Source organism: Melospiza melodia, chromosome 1, assembly GCF_035770615.1.
Source record: "Melospiza melodia melodia isolate bMelMel2 chromosome 1, bMelMel2.pri, whole genome shotgun sequence".
NCBI classification, from domain to species: Eukaryota; Metazoa; Chordata; class Aves; order Passeriformes; family Passerellidae; genus Melospiza; species Melospiza melodia.
In genome coordinates, this window is record NC_086194.1 from 89,738,038 (window position 1) to 89,752,764 (window position 14,727).

Here is a 14,727-nt window from a genome sequence, read left to right on the forward strand (position 1 = left end):
CTTCTCTGTGTCTGGGAATGTCATGCAAGTGGGCAGGGATGTGTGAAGAGACCTGCTTACTGTCCAGTGCTGGACAGCCTCCTGCAGCAGCTTTCTCTAGGGGTCTGGAGAAATTCTAATTATGATTAGAAACAGGGCTCAGCAAGATGGGAGAGCAGTTTTTGTCTTCTCTGCTTCCATAAACATAAACAAATATAAGAGAACATTAATTTTATTTTTTCAAATTACGTGTTCACAGACTTTGTTTCAGCAAAAACAGATCTTTAAGATTTAGTTATGCTTACTTCCCATGTAACCCAGAATACATTTTGGATAAAGTTTTTTAGCTGCTAACTTGGTAAAATCTGGACATAAGCCACAAGGTGGTTTTCCTAATTGGACTGTGCAACTTTTCTGATAGGTTTGTAGCCAGGAATCAGTTCCTTCTTGTTCCCACAAGTGTTTGAGAAAGTAGTTTGTAGGTTTGTGGTGTGAATGGTCTGGCAAAGGGCTCTGCCCTCCTTTCCTGGGGATGCTTTGCCCTTGAGCCATGTGCCTGGTGCTGCGCTGGAGCTGTGGAGAGTGTTTCCTGTCCTGCTGGATGTGTGGTTCCCTGATCTGGGAAACATTCAAGCCCTAAGACATTCCTGTGTTGTTTATGGCAGGAGGAACCCATGCCCACAGTGTGCTCGGGTTTGCTGTGTGCCTGCAGGTACAGGGACCTGCCCTGGGAGGTGCTGGTGTCTGAGCCCTGCATGGGGCTGCTGAGGATCCACCATCACACCAGGAAAGGCAGGATCAGCCACAAAGGCTTTTTTCCTCCCATTTTTCTCATGGATAGGAATTCTCATGTAGTTTCCCACGTTCCTTTATGTGATTGAATACAGTTAGGAAGCAAACCAGTGTTTGAGTTGAGAATTGTATCTCACCTCCTGTACTTTTCCAGCTCAGCCCTTTTTTATTCCCTTGCTGGCTCTGCAAGAAGATACAAAGGAAAATTTGGAAACAGTAACTGAATTATTTCTGTTGTGTCAAGCAGTGGAATGATATATTCAAAGCTGAGTGTGGGAAGGAAATCTGGTATGATGAGCCAGGGGCACTCCTTCTGTTAGTTATGTCTCTCCCCTCCCATGACCATAATCTTCTTTTTGTCATTCTCTCTCACTCTCCCACCTTCTATACTTTTTTTCTCTTACTACAAAAGGGTGGTAAATATGGGAGGTTTATTTGAAGTACCTGAAACTCTTCCCTTAGCAGGGATGATCTAACACCACAAACAACGCAACCCTTGCATAGGAAACAGCACATAAGATTCATGCTGCCATTTATGTACTACAAGCAATCAAAGTATTGATGCACAAATAAAAATACGAATAATGGACAAAGTGCTTGCAGTATGTATTTGTTTTCAAAGTCAGTAGCAGAACTAACTGCAGGGAGAACCTTTCTAAGATCCTATGACCTTAAGAGTACAGCTTGACTGTCCCTAGGCAAGGTGAAGTCTACACCAGGCTCTGCTGGGTGATCTCCTGGACAGCATTACCTCTATGCACAGCTCTTATCTTTGGCTTTGTACCTCCACAGGTACAGCAAAGCACCATTTGAAACAGAAAATCACGTAGAGAAATAGTTTGGTGATGCTTAGAGAAGTTTGAGAGTAATTCATTTCTCCAGGTGTGGATATGGGCAAATATCTTCACAATTTTAGCCATAGCTGTGATGTGTACAAAGTCTACTGCTGTTGCAATCAAAACAAGTGAAATCCGCTTTCATGAATTGCAGCTGGATTCTTTCCAAGGAGCTGAGTTTCCTTTTAATGTTGGGCTATTAATTAGCTCAGCAATTCATTCTAGTTTTATTTGGAACAACTCAGCAAGTGTTGCCATATTTGAACTCTTCTGTAAGTGGCAGGAGTTTTCTTGAAAGAAGTCTTTCACCGCAGAAAAGTGAACATACCCATGGGAGGATGGCTTCTACTTGGGAAGATCCATCTATTCCCAGCCTACTTGCCAGCTTCCATGGAAGGAAGATGTGAAGAAACATTGTCTTTCTCTTTTCCAAAGTTATTGCAAAGCAAGAGGAGGCTTTCTATCCATTCAGCAAAAACATTTATTTCTTACCCCAGGTTTAACAAGATATTACTATTTAAAACTAATGAAGTTGCATATTCATCTTGGCTGTGAGCAACTCTCCAATAAACTCACACATTTTTCTGGGTTGAGTCTGGATAAACTTTGAATCCCAGTGGATGTTTCTGGGTGGTCTGGTTTGCAATTTACATGAGATGCTGGAGGTGCTGTAATGCCAATTCCCTTTTTATTGTTCTTCACTGTCTAATCAGGTTTTACCAAATCAAAGAATTCTGGTACTTAACAGGAAAACAGCTTTCACAAAAGCTATTGTCTGGTATTTTTAATGATAGCAAGGAAGAAATTTAAGGAATATTTAAGCTTTGGCAGTGCTAAGGTCATTTAATTTGTATGTGACAGCAGCACAGTGAGGGATGTTCCACTGTGCTCACCTCTATGTGCGTGCACCTGCAGGTACTAACGTGCTGAGTTACCCTTGGCTTGAAAAGATGTGCTTGGAGAGGGCTGGAAAGGGAATGCTCTTTCCCTGACAGGTTTTGTGCACCATCACTGAGCCCATTGGATCACACTGTGCTGCAGAACTGCCCACAAACCAGCCACGAGCAGACCCCACGGTACAGAGCCCTCTGTGTGCACAGAGTGGCGGAGAGTGTTCTCTACAGTACAGACATCATGCATTTAACATAAGGAATAAAAGCCTGTAACCAGATACTGAGGACTTGATTTTGAATGAAAAATAGAATTGTCATTGCTTCAGGAAGCAGGTTTTCTTCCAAGGTTGGATGTCATATCTTTTTCACTTTAAAATCAATTGACCAAAAGGAAATCTTCGCTGGTCTTTCCTCTTCTTTTCCTAGAATATATTTTTTCTTTCCTTATGGTAATGTTACTTGGAAGATAAAAGCTCGCTGGGAAATGGAAGAGGAAAAACAATATCTGTACTACTTCTAACTGTGCACCATTTGCTTTTATATCAGGAGAAGTTTCCTCACCATCTCTGCATTACCACAGCCTCATTTTTCTTTTTGTGTCCTCATCCTCATGGGATTAAAATTAGAGGTCTGACCAGGGGCTGTCCTGCCTGCTCTTATTCAGGCACAGTGGCTGTGTGCAGTGTTTGGCATGGCTCTCTCTTGTTGGGTGGGTGTCCCAATTCTGTCTGCCTGCCTTTGCCTTCCCCAGACCTGTGTCAGGGTTAATGCTGAGCCCTGGAGACAGAATTATTAATGCAAAAGTCACCCCTTAGTCTGAGTGGCACCTCCTTCTGCAGTGAATGCATGTGCTGCTTAGAGCACCCAAAACACAGCAGCTCATTGGCTCTGCATCCCTGCACTTCCCCTTTCACAGTGTTCATTAAATATCCATCCAGAGTGCCTGGCATAAATCTTTAAAAACAAGGCTGCCCTGGGGGCCAAATGTGTGACAGCCCTTCACAAAGAGGCTCACTAATTGCCTTTGATTAAATTGCCTGCACTTCTGCTGGCCCTTGTGCTCTCAGCCAGCTCTGTGTGTTCTGGGCTCTCTCTGACATGGTGGTGCCACCTGAGCAATTGAGGTCCCCTGAGATGGGATGGGTTATTCAGGACATCACCCTAATTTCCACTGATTGCTTCTGGCATTGCAGGGGGACCAGGGGAGGAAAAGGAGCTGGGGGCTTTTGCCTTTACATTTATATCAGTGTGTGTATGTTTATGTATCTGCACACGTGAATGGGGTTACAATTGTATTTATGAGAGTTTAATAAACAGCACCCAGTGTTTGCTCAGACTCTGTATGTAATCCCATTCAGGGCTTGTTATGAAGTTGACACAAGAGAAAGGAGCAAGGTGCTTTTCAGGGATTGAGCCTCTGGATGTGAGGAGCTTCAGACAAGCTGTCTCCCTTTGATCTGAGGGAGTGGGTGCAGGGCAGTCAAAGCTTTATTATGACCTAAAAAAGCACCAAGTACTTTTCTTGGTCCTCCATTTAGTTTTCTTCCATGCTTGTCTCTTCTGTTTGATAAGCCAGGCTGCAACCAACTCAAGTCTCCTGTTGTCAAACTCTTGTTAGCAATGTGCGGTTCTGCTGACAATGTGCTCAAATCCAGGGCTCAGTGCATCTATTCATTCATCCAACAGCATGCTGGTAATGGTGAAAAAATCCTCCTTGGAGGAGCACACCATGAGGGATCAGTGCTTGCAGAGACAGGGGCTGCCCTGCTGTCTCAGTGAGCTGGGAAGCGTTTAATAGACCTGAAACAAGGTGTTATGTTGTTATTTCTTTGTTCCTGCTTCTTTGAGGACCATTATCCATCTAGAGATTGCAAACTGAGCTTTTGAAACAGCTGCTGTTGAAATGTTGTTAGTCAGTTGATAAATTAAGAGAAGTGCAGATTTCCAGCTATTGAATTTCTTCTCTCTTCTTATTTTAAGTAGCTACAATGTTGTTAAAAATTCGCTAACAAATACAGATGCAGATCCCTTTCAACTAAAGCATCAAAGTAAATGAGCTCCTCTGATACATCTCACATCAGTTTTTGTTTCAGCTCCTCTCATACACATTCCTGTCAAAAAGATGTCAATAATGATTTAGATCCTGCTAAGAGAAAAGGCACCAGCTGTTGTGAACAGCAGAGGTGTTAGGTTTGCAAAACATTGCTGTGACCAATTGTGCATTTCCTTTAGAGAAAGCCACATTTTTGGAACAAGAAAGAGTCCCATATATTTCTGTGCAATCTCAGTTTTTTGCAGAAATAATCAAACATTTATATGGGTTTGGAGAGTATCTTAAGGGGGATAGGAAATTTTAGACTGGAGGCGGGAGAGAATTTTTTTTATAGATGGCAATTAACATGCATAAAAACATATGTCATGGTAAAACTTTTTAATCACTTTTTAATTGCATTTAATTTAAGCCATCTTTATACTGAAATTAGTGTGTTCTCTATCTACCCATTTCTCATGCTCCTTGTCCCTGCTGTTTAGGTTTCCAGGGGCATTCTCTCTGTGTTGTTTCAGAATGCTGTTACTCACATCCAGGAGCTGTCACCAAAAGTCAGTGTTGGCTGGGAGCTGCGGAGATGCTGCTGCTGCTGCTTTCCTCTGGAAGTAGGAGAGATGGCAACTGCAGCACCTCAAATGTGATTTAACATTTCTTTGGGTTTATTACTTTGTATATGGCAGGCAGCATGGTGTATTAAAGGTTTCTTATGCAGTCAGCCATCTGTTTTGTAAGATGTTGTTTGTCTTGTGTAATGTAAAACTTGGCAAATGCAGATGCCATGGGATGAACAGGGGAATGACACGTGCTTCTTTCCCTGCCACTGATGCTCCCTGGGCAGCAGCTTGCATCCAGGGCATGCTTGCAGACATCTCTGCATCCACACACTGGTCAGGCAGCTTCTGCTCAGGGTCTCCTGTCCCTGCAGGAGCTGGGATCAGCCTTGTCCTGCCCTGCCCGGCTGCATATACATTGTGCCTGGGAAGTCCACAGCTCCTGCAACCGAGTTAATGAGTAAACACCCTGCATTGAATCCAACCTGGCTCTGTGCTGGTGGTCCAAACCCTCCACTTGTGGGTAGCTACAGACTGTCTGCAGCTCAGAGAGCTCCTCCTAAGATACTGTGACACAGCTGAGCAGTATCAGGCCTGGAATAGGGATGGTGTGTTACTCAGTTGTGCCTTACAGGAGCAAGTCAGGCATGTGGAAAGTAAAGAGAGGGAAGGTTGCACCTTGTTTTTTAATTGGATTTTGCATGAGAGGTATAGCTATCTTTATTTTTTTTTCATGCTATGCCTCTCTGTGAGGCTCCACAGTGCATCTAAAGGGTATTTTGCCTGGCATTAATTTTGGCACTATCCTGGTCTTTGTATACCAGTTGGTCACCTGAATTAGTTTTGATAAAAAAGAATTCTGTTCTGATTAGATATTTCCTTATCAAGACAGCTCCTTGCAGTAGATCCAGGCAATCTATTGAGGTCAGGAATTAAGTGTGCTGCTGCACATCTGGTGAGGTGTCGTGCTGGCTGCCTGCCCTGGTGCCAGCCTGACGGCTCCGTCAGCTCAGCTTATGTCAGTGCTCAGGGACTGATTTGACACATATTAAATGTGTTAATTAAATGGTGGGCTAGCATCTGTTCAAAAGAACTCTCACCAAATTGATGATGTGTGGAAAAGTACCTTTGAAGGAGCACCTGTGTCAGCTCACAGGTGTATTTTAGAATAACTTCTGTCCTGATGTGCTGTTAGGGGAAAATAATACTATTACTCAGCCATTGGAGTTTGAGTCTATTACTGTTCCCTTTTCGTGGCAGTGGATTGGATTTCTCCAGAGAGGAAATTAGATTTTTCCTTCCCTTTCACTCTGTCTCTGTCCTGTGCTTACATCAATTGGTGGCTGTCTGTGCACGGCAGTGTGTGTGATAACCTTTACTTCCACAAGTTACTTCATTTGCGGTTCCCTAATAAACTGTGTTTACACATGATGCTTCTTTACTTGTGGTGACAGCAAAGGTAATCAAGATGATGTGCTCCTTGTCTGAATTCATGCAGGAGTGAGTGTTGTCTTAGCCTGGGCCATTTCAGCCAGGACTGAATCAGAAGTGTGCTAACTGAGAGATGGAAGTGTACATAGCCCATGGGTAGGGCTTGCAGCTCTTAGAAGTTTGTGTCTGGTAACCAAGGGGAAATTTGTGTATATAAGCAGATATGTTGGATTTTATTTTCCTGTCCCCCTAGCAGCCAGCTGTAATCTAGTCTGGGAGTTATTGATAGTTTTTTGCTGCAATTTTATCTGGTCAGCTAGCCAATAACATGGGGGCCATGTTATTCCAGGAGAATCCAGTGAGACGATTTGTTTACAGCAGAGGGCAAATCCCACAGAGAGTGTTGGAGGAAGACAAGGTCCCAGAGGTTTGAGAGAGCTTGGTGGGAATTAGGAAACACAGCAGCAGCAGGGACAGGGTCACCTCCCAGCAGTCTTCAAGATCACTGTGACGGAGGTGGCGGAGCTCACCGTGCCAAAAGGGTGACCTCAGGGAGCACAGAGGTGGTGGGACGTGCTGGAGGTGCTGAACAGCTTGGGAAACTGCATACTCTTCGAGGCTTTTTCCTTTCCTTTTGTGCTCTGATGAAAAGCAGAGTCCAAATGCAAAATTCTTTCTCAAGGTCACATCCTGCGCTTGACTTTTGGCTGAGCAGGGCTGAGGCAAACACAGCCTTGGTGCTGTAGGCTGTTACTTCCTCTGGGAATTTCCGGTGTCCCACATTTTACACCTAAAGCTATGTTGCCAGGGAATCCTTCTCAAATTATGAGTGTTTTTCACCTGAGTCTTATCTTTTTCCTCCCTTTTGAAGAGGAGGAATGTCTCAGAGCAGTGCTAAGATGGAAGGAATTGAGAGTATTCGGTGTGCAGTAATATGGGGGAAATTGACAGAAACTGGGGGGTTTTGTCTGGTTCTTTTTTTAATATAATGTGCAACTGTGAGTGTGAATCTAGAATCAGACTGTCACTGTCTCCTTGGGGATTTTTTTCAGTGTGAATGCTGTTGGCCAGCAGGTGCTTCATCTTGGCCATTTTCTCCAAGGGATACTCCTATATAATTACAGTCTTGGTGGCTTACAGATGGAAACTGGGCAGGGAGAGAACACTGGAAAGGCACAAAAAGCTGCTACCTTGTGGTTTCAGATGGAGCTAAAACTTGGGCTGCAGAACAAGGATTGCTTTGTGTTTTGGGTCTGGAGATGGGAAGGTGAATGCTAGAGAGTTGTTCAAGCAGTGCAGTGTAGCCTCTTTTTCCTCTTGATATGCTATTTGCAAATGACTTAACTTCTTTATTTTTTTTTAAATAGAAGTATTTGCCTTTCATCCTTGAGCAAATATTCTGAGAATAAATGTCAGCCTTCTAAGAAAAACGAGAGGGTTTCTGAAATCTGAAACAGATTGTTAGCAGTGTGCAAGTGCAAGATGGAGTGAGAAGGGACAGGATGTGGATCTTAGTCCCTCCATGGCAGTGACAGCTTGCCTGGTGGGATTTGGAGGAGATGGGCCATGCAGGGCCATGCTCTGTGGCTACATGAGCTGATGTGAACCCAGTAATACTGCAGTTCTTCCCGGTGTCCTGTCTGTGTGTTCCCAGACTGTTCCTTCCACAGCTGCAGATGGAGAGAATGGGAGGAAAAAAAACAGTTGGAAAGGGGAGAGGACAGCATTTCAGATATCAGGCTGTGGCATACTTAGGGTGATTTTGTCTGACTTTGCCATCTTCTTTTCAGAAGAGGTTGCCTGAAAAACTGTTGTAAAGGATACCAGCCTAGTTTGTCCATCCCAGTGCCAGGGAGAGAAGCTGTTAGCAAAGACATTTTGCCCTTTCTGATGTAAAGTCCTTGTACCTATTGTCAGCAGTGCCTGTTCCATTTGCCTGGTTAAGCTGTTGTCCAACCTGTGGTTTTCACTGCCCAGAGCAGTGACATCCTGCACAGGGCAGTGGGGCTGAGCCCCAGGGTGCTGCAGAGCTGCTTCAGTAGCTCCCTCTACTCACACCCCAGCAAACCTGAGTGCTCGTGGACATAACACATCTGGCCCCAGGAAATCCACATTTCCCAGCCAGAGGTGCAGTATGCTGTGCATGTCTCATGTGTTCAGTGCCCTGTGCCTGGGATGCCCGTGGGGCCCAGGTCTGGATCACCCCTGAGGTAAGACAGCTGCCCTCAGGCTGGGAGCAGTTTTGCCTTAGGGGGTGTCTGGGTCTGGGTTGTTTGTCCACTGTTGCTGAGTGCTTATTGCCTGTGAGAGAGTGAGTCCCATGTGTCCTGAGCATGATAGACATTGTGAGAGAGTGTGTCCCACATGTCCTGAGCATGCCTGATCTCACTGCCCATGTACTGCAAGACAGCTTGGCATGCAGGTTTCAACTTGCCCATACAATCACTTGCCTGGGCCTTAGGGAAATTAGGTCTCTGAGTTGGATGTGCTGCTCTGACTGAGTAGGAATGCTAGGAAAGGAAGCAAAATCCTTCCTATGCATATCTCCTTGCTCACACAAAATTTTCCAAATGGAGCAAATGTATGTATCTGGGATTTTTTGGATTGATGATGATTTCCATGATTAGTGTGTATGATGAGGGTTTGCTCCATGCTCCACCAAGTAACTGAGATGGAAACTTTCTCATTGATTTGGGGAGCTGGAGCTTGCTTGCTCGATTTGCCATGGGTGGGTAAAGCTGATCTCAGTCTTGGAGTAATTTGATCTGAGCTGGTATTTTTGTCATGTGAGCTGGGTGGAAATGGTTGCAGCCACAGAGGCCTCCTGGTGCCTGGGTGCATGGAGCCCCAGTGTGAGCATCAGCTGGCTGCCTTCCCTGCTGCCAGGGCAAGGCTGCTGCCGAGGGTGGCTCTGCTGCAGGGGTGGGAAAGGGTTCACTGAGAGATGCCTGCTGAAAACTGCAGTGCTGAATCTTTTATCATATGAAATTGAAGCTAGATATGTTGGAAAGTCAGTAGACTGTCCTCATATGTAAAGCATTTCAACAGAGATGTGGTATTTCATATGCTGCTGGTGTTGCCTAAAAGTCACACTCACCCAGCTAGAGCAGAGATTATTTTCTTGTCATCTCCAGCTTTTTTAGAGGAAAGGGCAGAAACTGATCATATGCATGTGATAATCCAGAGAAGAAAATAGATGCTAAACAATCTCTGAAGCTATTTCCTTTCTATACAATGAGTAACTGCTGCATGCAGAGTTTTTTACTGTGCACCAGTGACTTAATAAAATATACTTTTATTATTTGGTCACTGCTTCCTGACTTTATATAGAAGTTGATATCTCGGTTATTTTTATTTTTACCTGATACTAACCTGAGCAATGCAATTGAAATGCTAAAGCCTTACATATCTAATGCAGACTTCCTGTTTCTATGGCAACAAAACTCGACCTTGTACTTAATGAAGGAATATTGAAGTGTGAGTAACTGTTACTTTAAGGTTTAGAAAAACAAACAGAAGCACTTTATATCTGGAGATTAGAGAAATAAAACGGAAATGACCTCTTTGCATAGAACAACAAAAATTTCCTAGGCTTGGGATACTTCATTAGTAAGAATGAAACCATATTAATGTCTTAAGGAGCTCTGTGTTTTAATCTTTTTTACCAAATTAAAATATAAAAGCTTTTTATAGCATGTGACAGTCTTTGAGAGCTTTTTCTCCCCTTTTTGTTTCCAAAGCTGCTGTGTTTGTGGTTAGGCTAATGAAAATTTGGGCTGCCTGACAACAGATACAGTTTCTTTTTTTATTGGCAAAAATCCATTGGTAGTTTTTATATTGGCTGAAAAGAAAGGGAACAAAATGTGTGGTGTTTAATCCTACATTTGATATACAAGCTAGTTCCTGGTCAGTTAGTTTAAATCTGTGTTACAGTGATAAATGCAAATTGCAGGTCAGAGAGTGAATGAAGGAGCAGCTGTCATCTCTTCCTATTTTCTTAGGGCTTTTCAGTTAAAATTTTAATAACCATTAAATTCTAATTTAAAGCCACCACAGAAAACATCCCATAGAAAAGCAACAATGCTGACAGCAACACATCACGAATGTTTACAGGCCTCTTTCTGTATCAGCATTTCAATAAGTGCTACACAACATTTGTGGCAGGTTTATTGAGCTAAAGTATTAGTCTGTGCAAGTGAATGTGGGCAAATGGGAAATATGATATAGAGGCTTCCATTACAATCTTACTGGTGAAAAGATTTCCACAAGCCAGTCCCATTTTTGTGTTTGCTATTTCTTCTGTGACTTTTTTAAAATTTTGTTGTTAGGCTGTGATTCTGACAGATTCATCTTCTGACTGAATAAAGCTAGCCAGGGTTCAGGGTTTAAGGAAACATTTGATCTAGTGAACTGAGTTTTATCTACTCACTTGTCACAAGACAGCTGAGGCAACCAGAGAGACCAGTGATGGTGGTAAATTGTCCCACAGCAAAAGGAAGGATGGAGGGCAGGATAAGACAGATGGGAGGTTGGCCTGTTTGAAAGTTGATCAAGATAAGCTATTGGGAAAAGCAAACCCAGAAACAACACACTCAGCAAAATCCATCTTGGAATTGGCTGAGTCAGAGCATATTAAGTGTGGGCAGGTGGCATCCCATTTGAGCTGGGTGCCTGAATCCTGCTGAGAGCTGTGCTCTTCCAGCTCCCAGCAAACTGTTTGGAAAGGCAGGTGGTGTCTCTGAGATGTGTGAAAAGCCATGACCCAAGATCTTTGGCTTGTGTTTGACCATACATTCTCTTTTAAAAATAAACACCTTGTTGTTAAGTAAAATGCTTCTCTAGGCAGAGACTGAAGGAAATCTGGCAGTGAGGATGCAGCAGGTAAATGGAAGTTTCACCACAGACAGCCTAAATATGGGAGGAAGCAAAACTTATTTGGTTCTGCAGAGCTTTGACCAAAGCTCCTGCAGGACATCACCTCCCTTAAAGTTTCCTGGAGATGCTCTGGGGGTGTCTTTGCTGGTGGGGCTGACTGTCTGTGTGCTCTGTGTTTCAGGGATAGAGCTCTGTCCTCCCGGGCACCGGTTCATGATCACCATGGTGGCGAGCTTCATCGAGATGGCAGGGCAGTTCCTCATGCCAGGGCTGGCTGCCCTCTGCAGGGACTGGCAGGTCCTCCAGGCAGTCATCATCTGTCCCTTCCTGCTGATGCTGTTTTACTGGGTGTAAGTATTTCTTCCTCCTGCCAACGAGCCCCTGATGTTGGACTTGGGAGATGCTCCACTCTCAGGAAGAGTGTGTGCTTCACAATACAAGTTCCTTTCCCCTTGTTCTTCCATCCACCTTGTGCAAAGCTTGACTTTCAAAAAAATAATAACTTTATAATCTGCTGTAACATGCAGATGTGCTACACCCTGCAACACGCTGGGCGCTTGGGAGACAGTCCCCTTTCACTGAGGTGAAGCTGTACTTTGTTATTATTCTGGCTTTCACGTCCCCTTTAAGGACTAAAATAGTTCTTGAGAAGATGCATCCCAGCCTGGCTGTTGTCAGATTGTGACTGCATGGCTATATTTTCCCTTAATACCTATGTTGTGGTTCTGGACTGACACTGTTGGTTTCTTTGATCCAAGAAAAGTTACAAATAACATCTGTCAGCCCTGGAACAAGCACGCTGGGATGTTTTGTATGCCTGAGGTAGTCAGCCCTGAACTAGACTTGATTTTGCCCAAATTAGCACATGCTATGCTGAAGTCGGGTGGCTGGTCTGTGCCAGGCATTGGCTTGGGATTGTTCCTACAAGGAATTCCCCACTCCCAACCAGTCCCACTCCTCTGTGCCTGTGGCACTGTGGTGTTGGTACAGCTGTCTGAGAGAAGTAGGATGGCTTTCACCTTGGGAATAGTGCCAGGTCCATCTCCATCATGACTTTATAAACATTCAAAAAAAAATCTTTCTTTGTTGCTCTGTCTTAATAGTGACACGCAGTGGCAGCATAAGACAACAGAGGCTTATGAGAGTAGTGTTGTACAAAACCATAACAATAAGAACACTAACAAGTCTAAAATATTTCATTATTGTACACTGAGAAGAGTGCACCACTCTGTGCAGGACCAAGCTTGTTAGGTACCATGGCAAGCTAGGCTGCTAGTTGTAATGCCTGACAAGTTACAACATGTAAAAACATGTTGCACTATATAACAGTTATATTTTTGTATTAACTTCTTACAGACCCCTCCTGTGTTGATGGTGGTAACCCTCAGTGGGGATTTCACTGCTTATTCCCAAGGCAGATATGCCTCAGCATGGGCAAAATGTGCACTCAGGAGAGTTAAAAATCCCTTGAAAATAATGACAGCAGGGGCAGGGGGTTACCCCTGTATTCCAACATATAGAACTTAAATAGCCTCATCTTGACAGCCTCATCTACCTCTTTGATGAATAATGAAGAGTGTTTTTGTTAATCTGTGATGCTGTTCTTCTCTCCCTCACCTGCTGTATGCTATACGCGTGCTGGTCTGCTCCAAAGCTTCATGTAGTAATGCCTGCCAGCTGAAATACTTCATGTCCACCACTGGATAAAACACAATATCAAACAGAGTATTTACAGACATTTGCGTCCAAAAGGATGGTGCAGTAGTATGGAGATGCCTAATGAGCATGGGGGATGGCATGAAGAACAGGCATCCCTCAGCAGTCTTCTGGAGGCCACACATTTTTCGGGTGGCTTTGGCAGGGTCTCACACATTCCTGTTGAGAGGTCATTCCTGAGTGACATTGAAAGGGATAGGAAATGCCAAAAATTATGCTGTAATCTGCAAGAACTCTGTGGCTTTTTAGCTGGACAGGGCAGGCAAACCAAGCAAATAAGTCCCCCTTATATATTGTGGAGCATAGCAACTTGAGAAGTAGTGGTAATAGCCAGAGGATGGGGATTTGTGTTGCCCAAGGTTTTTGCATTTGCAGAAATGAACCTTGGTTGGGATGCCTCTTTAATTATATTGTCAGTACAGTATGTACTTTTCTCTTAGGCTCTTTGCTTCCATCTGTTGCATATTCTCTGGGAAGTGTTACCATTCCATTACCTCTTTCTTTCCTTCCAAATGGAACGTGGACCCACAGCGGGTGTTACAGATAAAGGAAGAAAGCTAACTGATTGGTAATAAAAGAAGAACTGGAAAACTACACTGCTTGCTAATTCCCCATCATGTACCCAAAGCAGTGAGTCAACAGATGCTGCAAATAGCCCCTGCACTGCCTCCTCCTTTTCTGTACTCTCTTTAATTCCATCTCCTGCTGTGAGAGTGCTGTTTGCCCCTCCAGGCTGGGGCTTGGCCCTCTTCCCACCCATGGTTTTGCTCTTCTGTTGGCCACATGCACATGGCAGGCTATGCAGTCCCCAGGAGGTGCATGGCTGAGTGGATTGGGAAGCTGGGCCCAGATGGGAGAAAAGGGGAAGGCAGCATTTTTGTCTAGGAGGGTTGGGGAGATGGGCTTGGATACATAAGTATGGAGCAGATACCCCTACTGGGCTCTTAGGTCATTCTGGAAGGGCAGAAAGGCACCCATGTACGTCAGACATGGGCACAGGGCGTTGTGACAGGGGTATAAAGATAATTTAATAGAAGTTAGACTCCTTTCAAATGTGTGTATGTATTAGAGCCATAAGGGAAGTGGAACTCTAACTATACAGAGACCTTATTTCTTCTCAAAGGAAGCTCCAGACAGGATGATGAATGTCAGTAAAGGCATCAATAATTTGAAATAAACTGCTTCCCTCTAACCAAAACTGAAGAAATGGAAAGAGGTGGCTGGTTCTTTTCTGGTGCTTTTAGAGAGGATTTACTCGCACCAAGACACAAAGTTGCAATGACTGTGTTTGTTGACCTGAGGCAGCCCCCTAATTGACAATACCTTGCAGCCTTTCCATGGGCATCCATTTTCCATCCATCTGTGCAGAATCACAGTTCTCCTTCCAGCTACATGTGGTACCTTCCTGGTCTTTATCAAGGATTCTTTCCTCTTAGGATTTCTCCCATCCCCAGTTCTTTCCTTGCCTGTGAAAGCATGGCCCTTTGCTTACTGATGGAGGAGGTAGCAGACTATCAGCCAGCTATATGAGGAAAATACTGAAAACCAAAGGTCAGCAGGAAGGAGCGCATGCATTGGCTGTGGTTCACCAGGGACAAGCTGTG

At 44.1% G+C, this 14,727-nt stretch overlaps 1 protein-coding gene across 2 annotated transcripts in view; it reads left to right on the forward strand.

Moving 5' to 3' along the window:
- The window catches only part of SLC22A23 (solute carrier family 22 member 23), a 108,905-nt gene that overhangs the window by 62,175 nt on the left and 32,003 nt on the right, over positions 1–14,727 (forward strand). For both annotated transcript variants that reach the window (XM_063161392.1, XM_063161385.1), the window contains exon 4: positions 11,589–11,757. In XM_063161392.1, the coding sequence (XP_063017462.1) occupies positions 11,589–11,757 (169 nt within the window). The remainder of the gene's footprint in view (positions 1–11,588; positions 11,758–14,727) is intronic.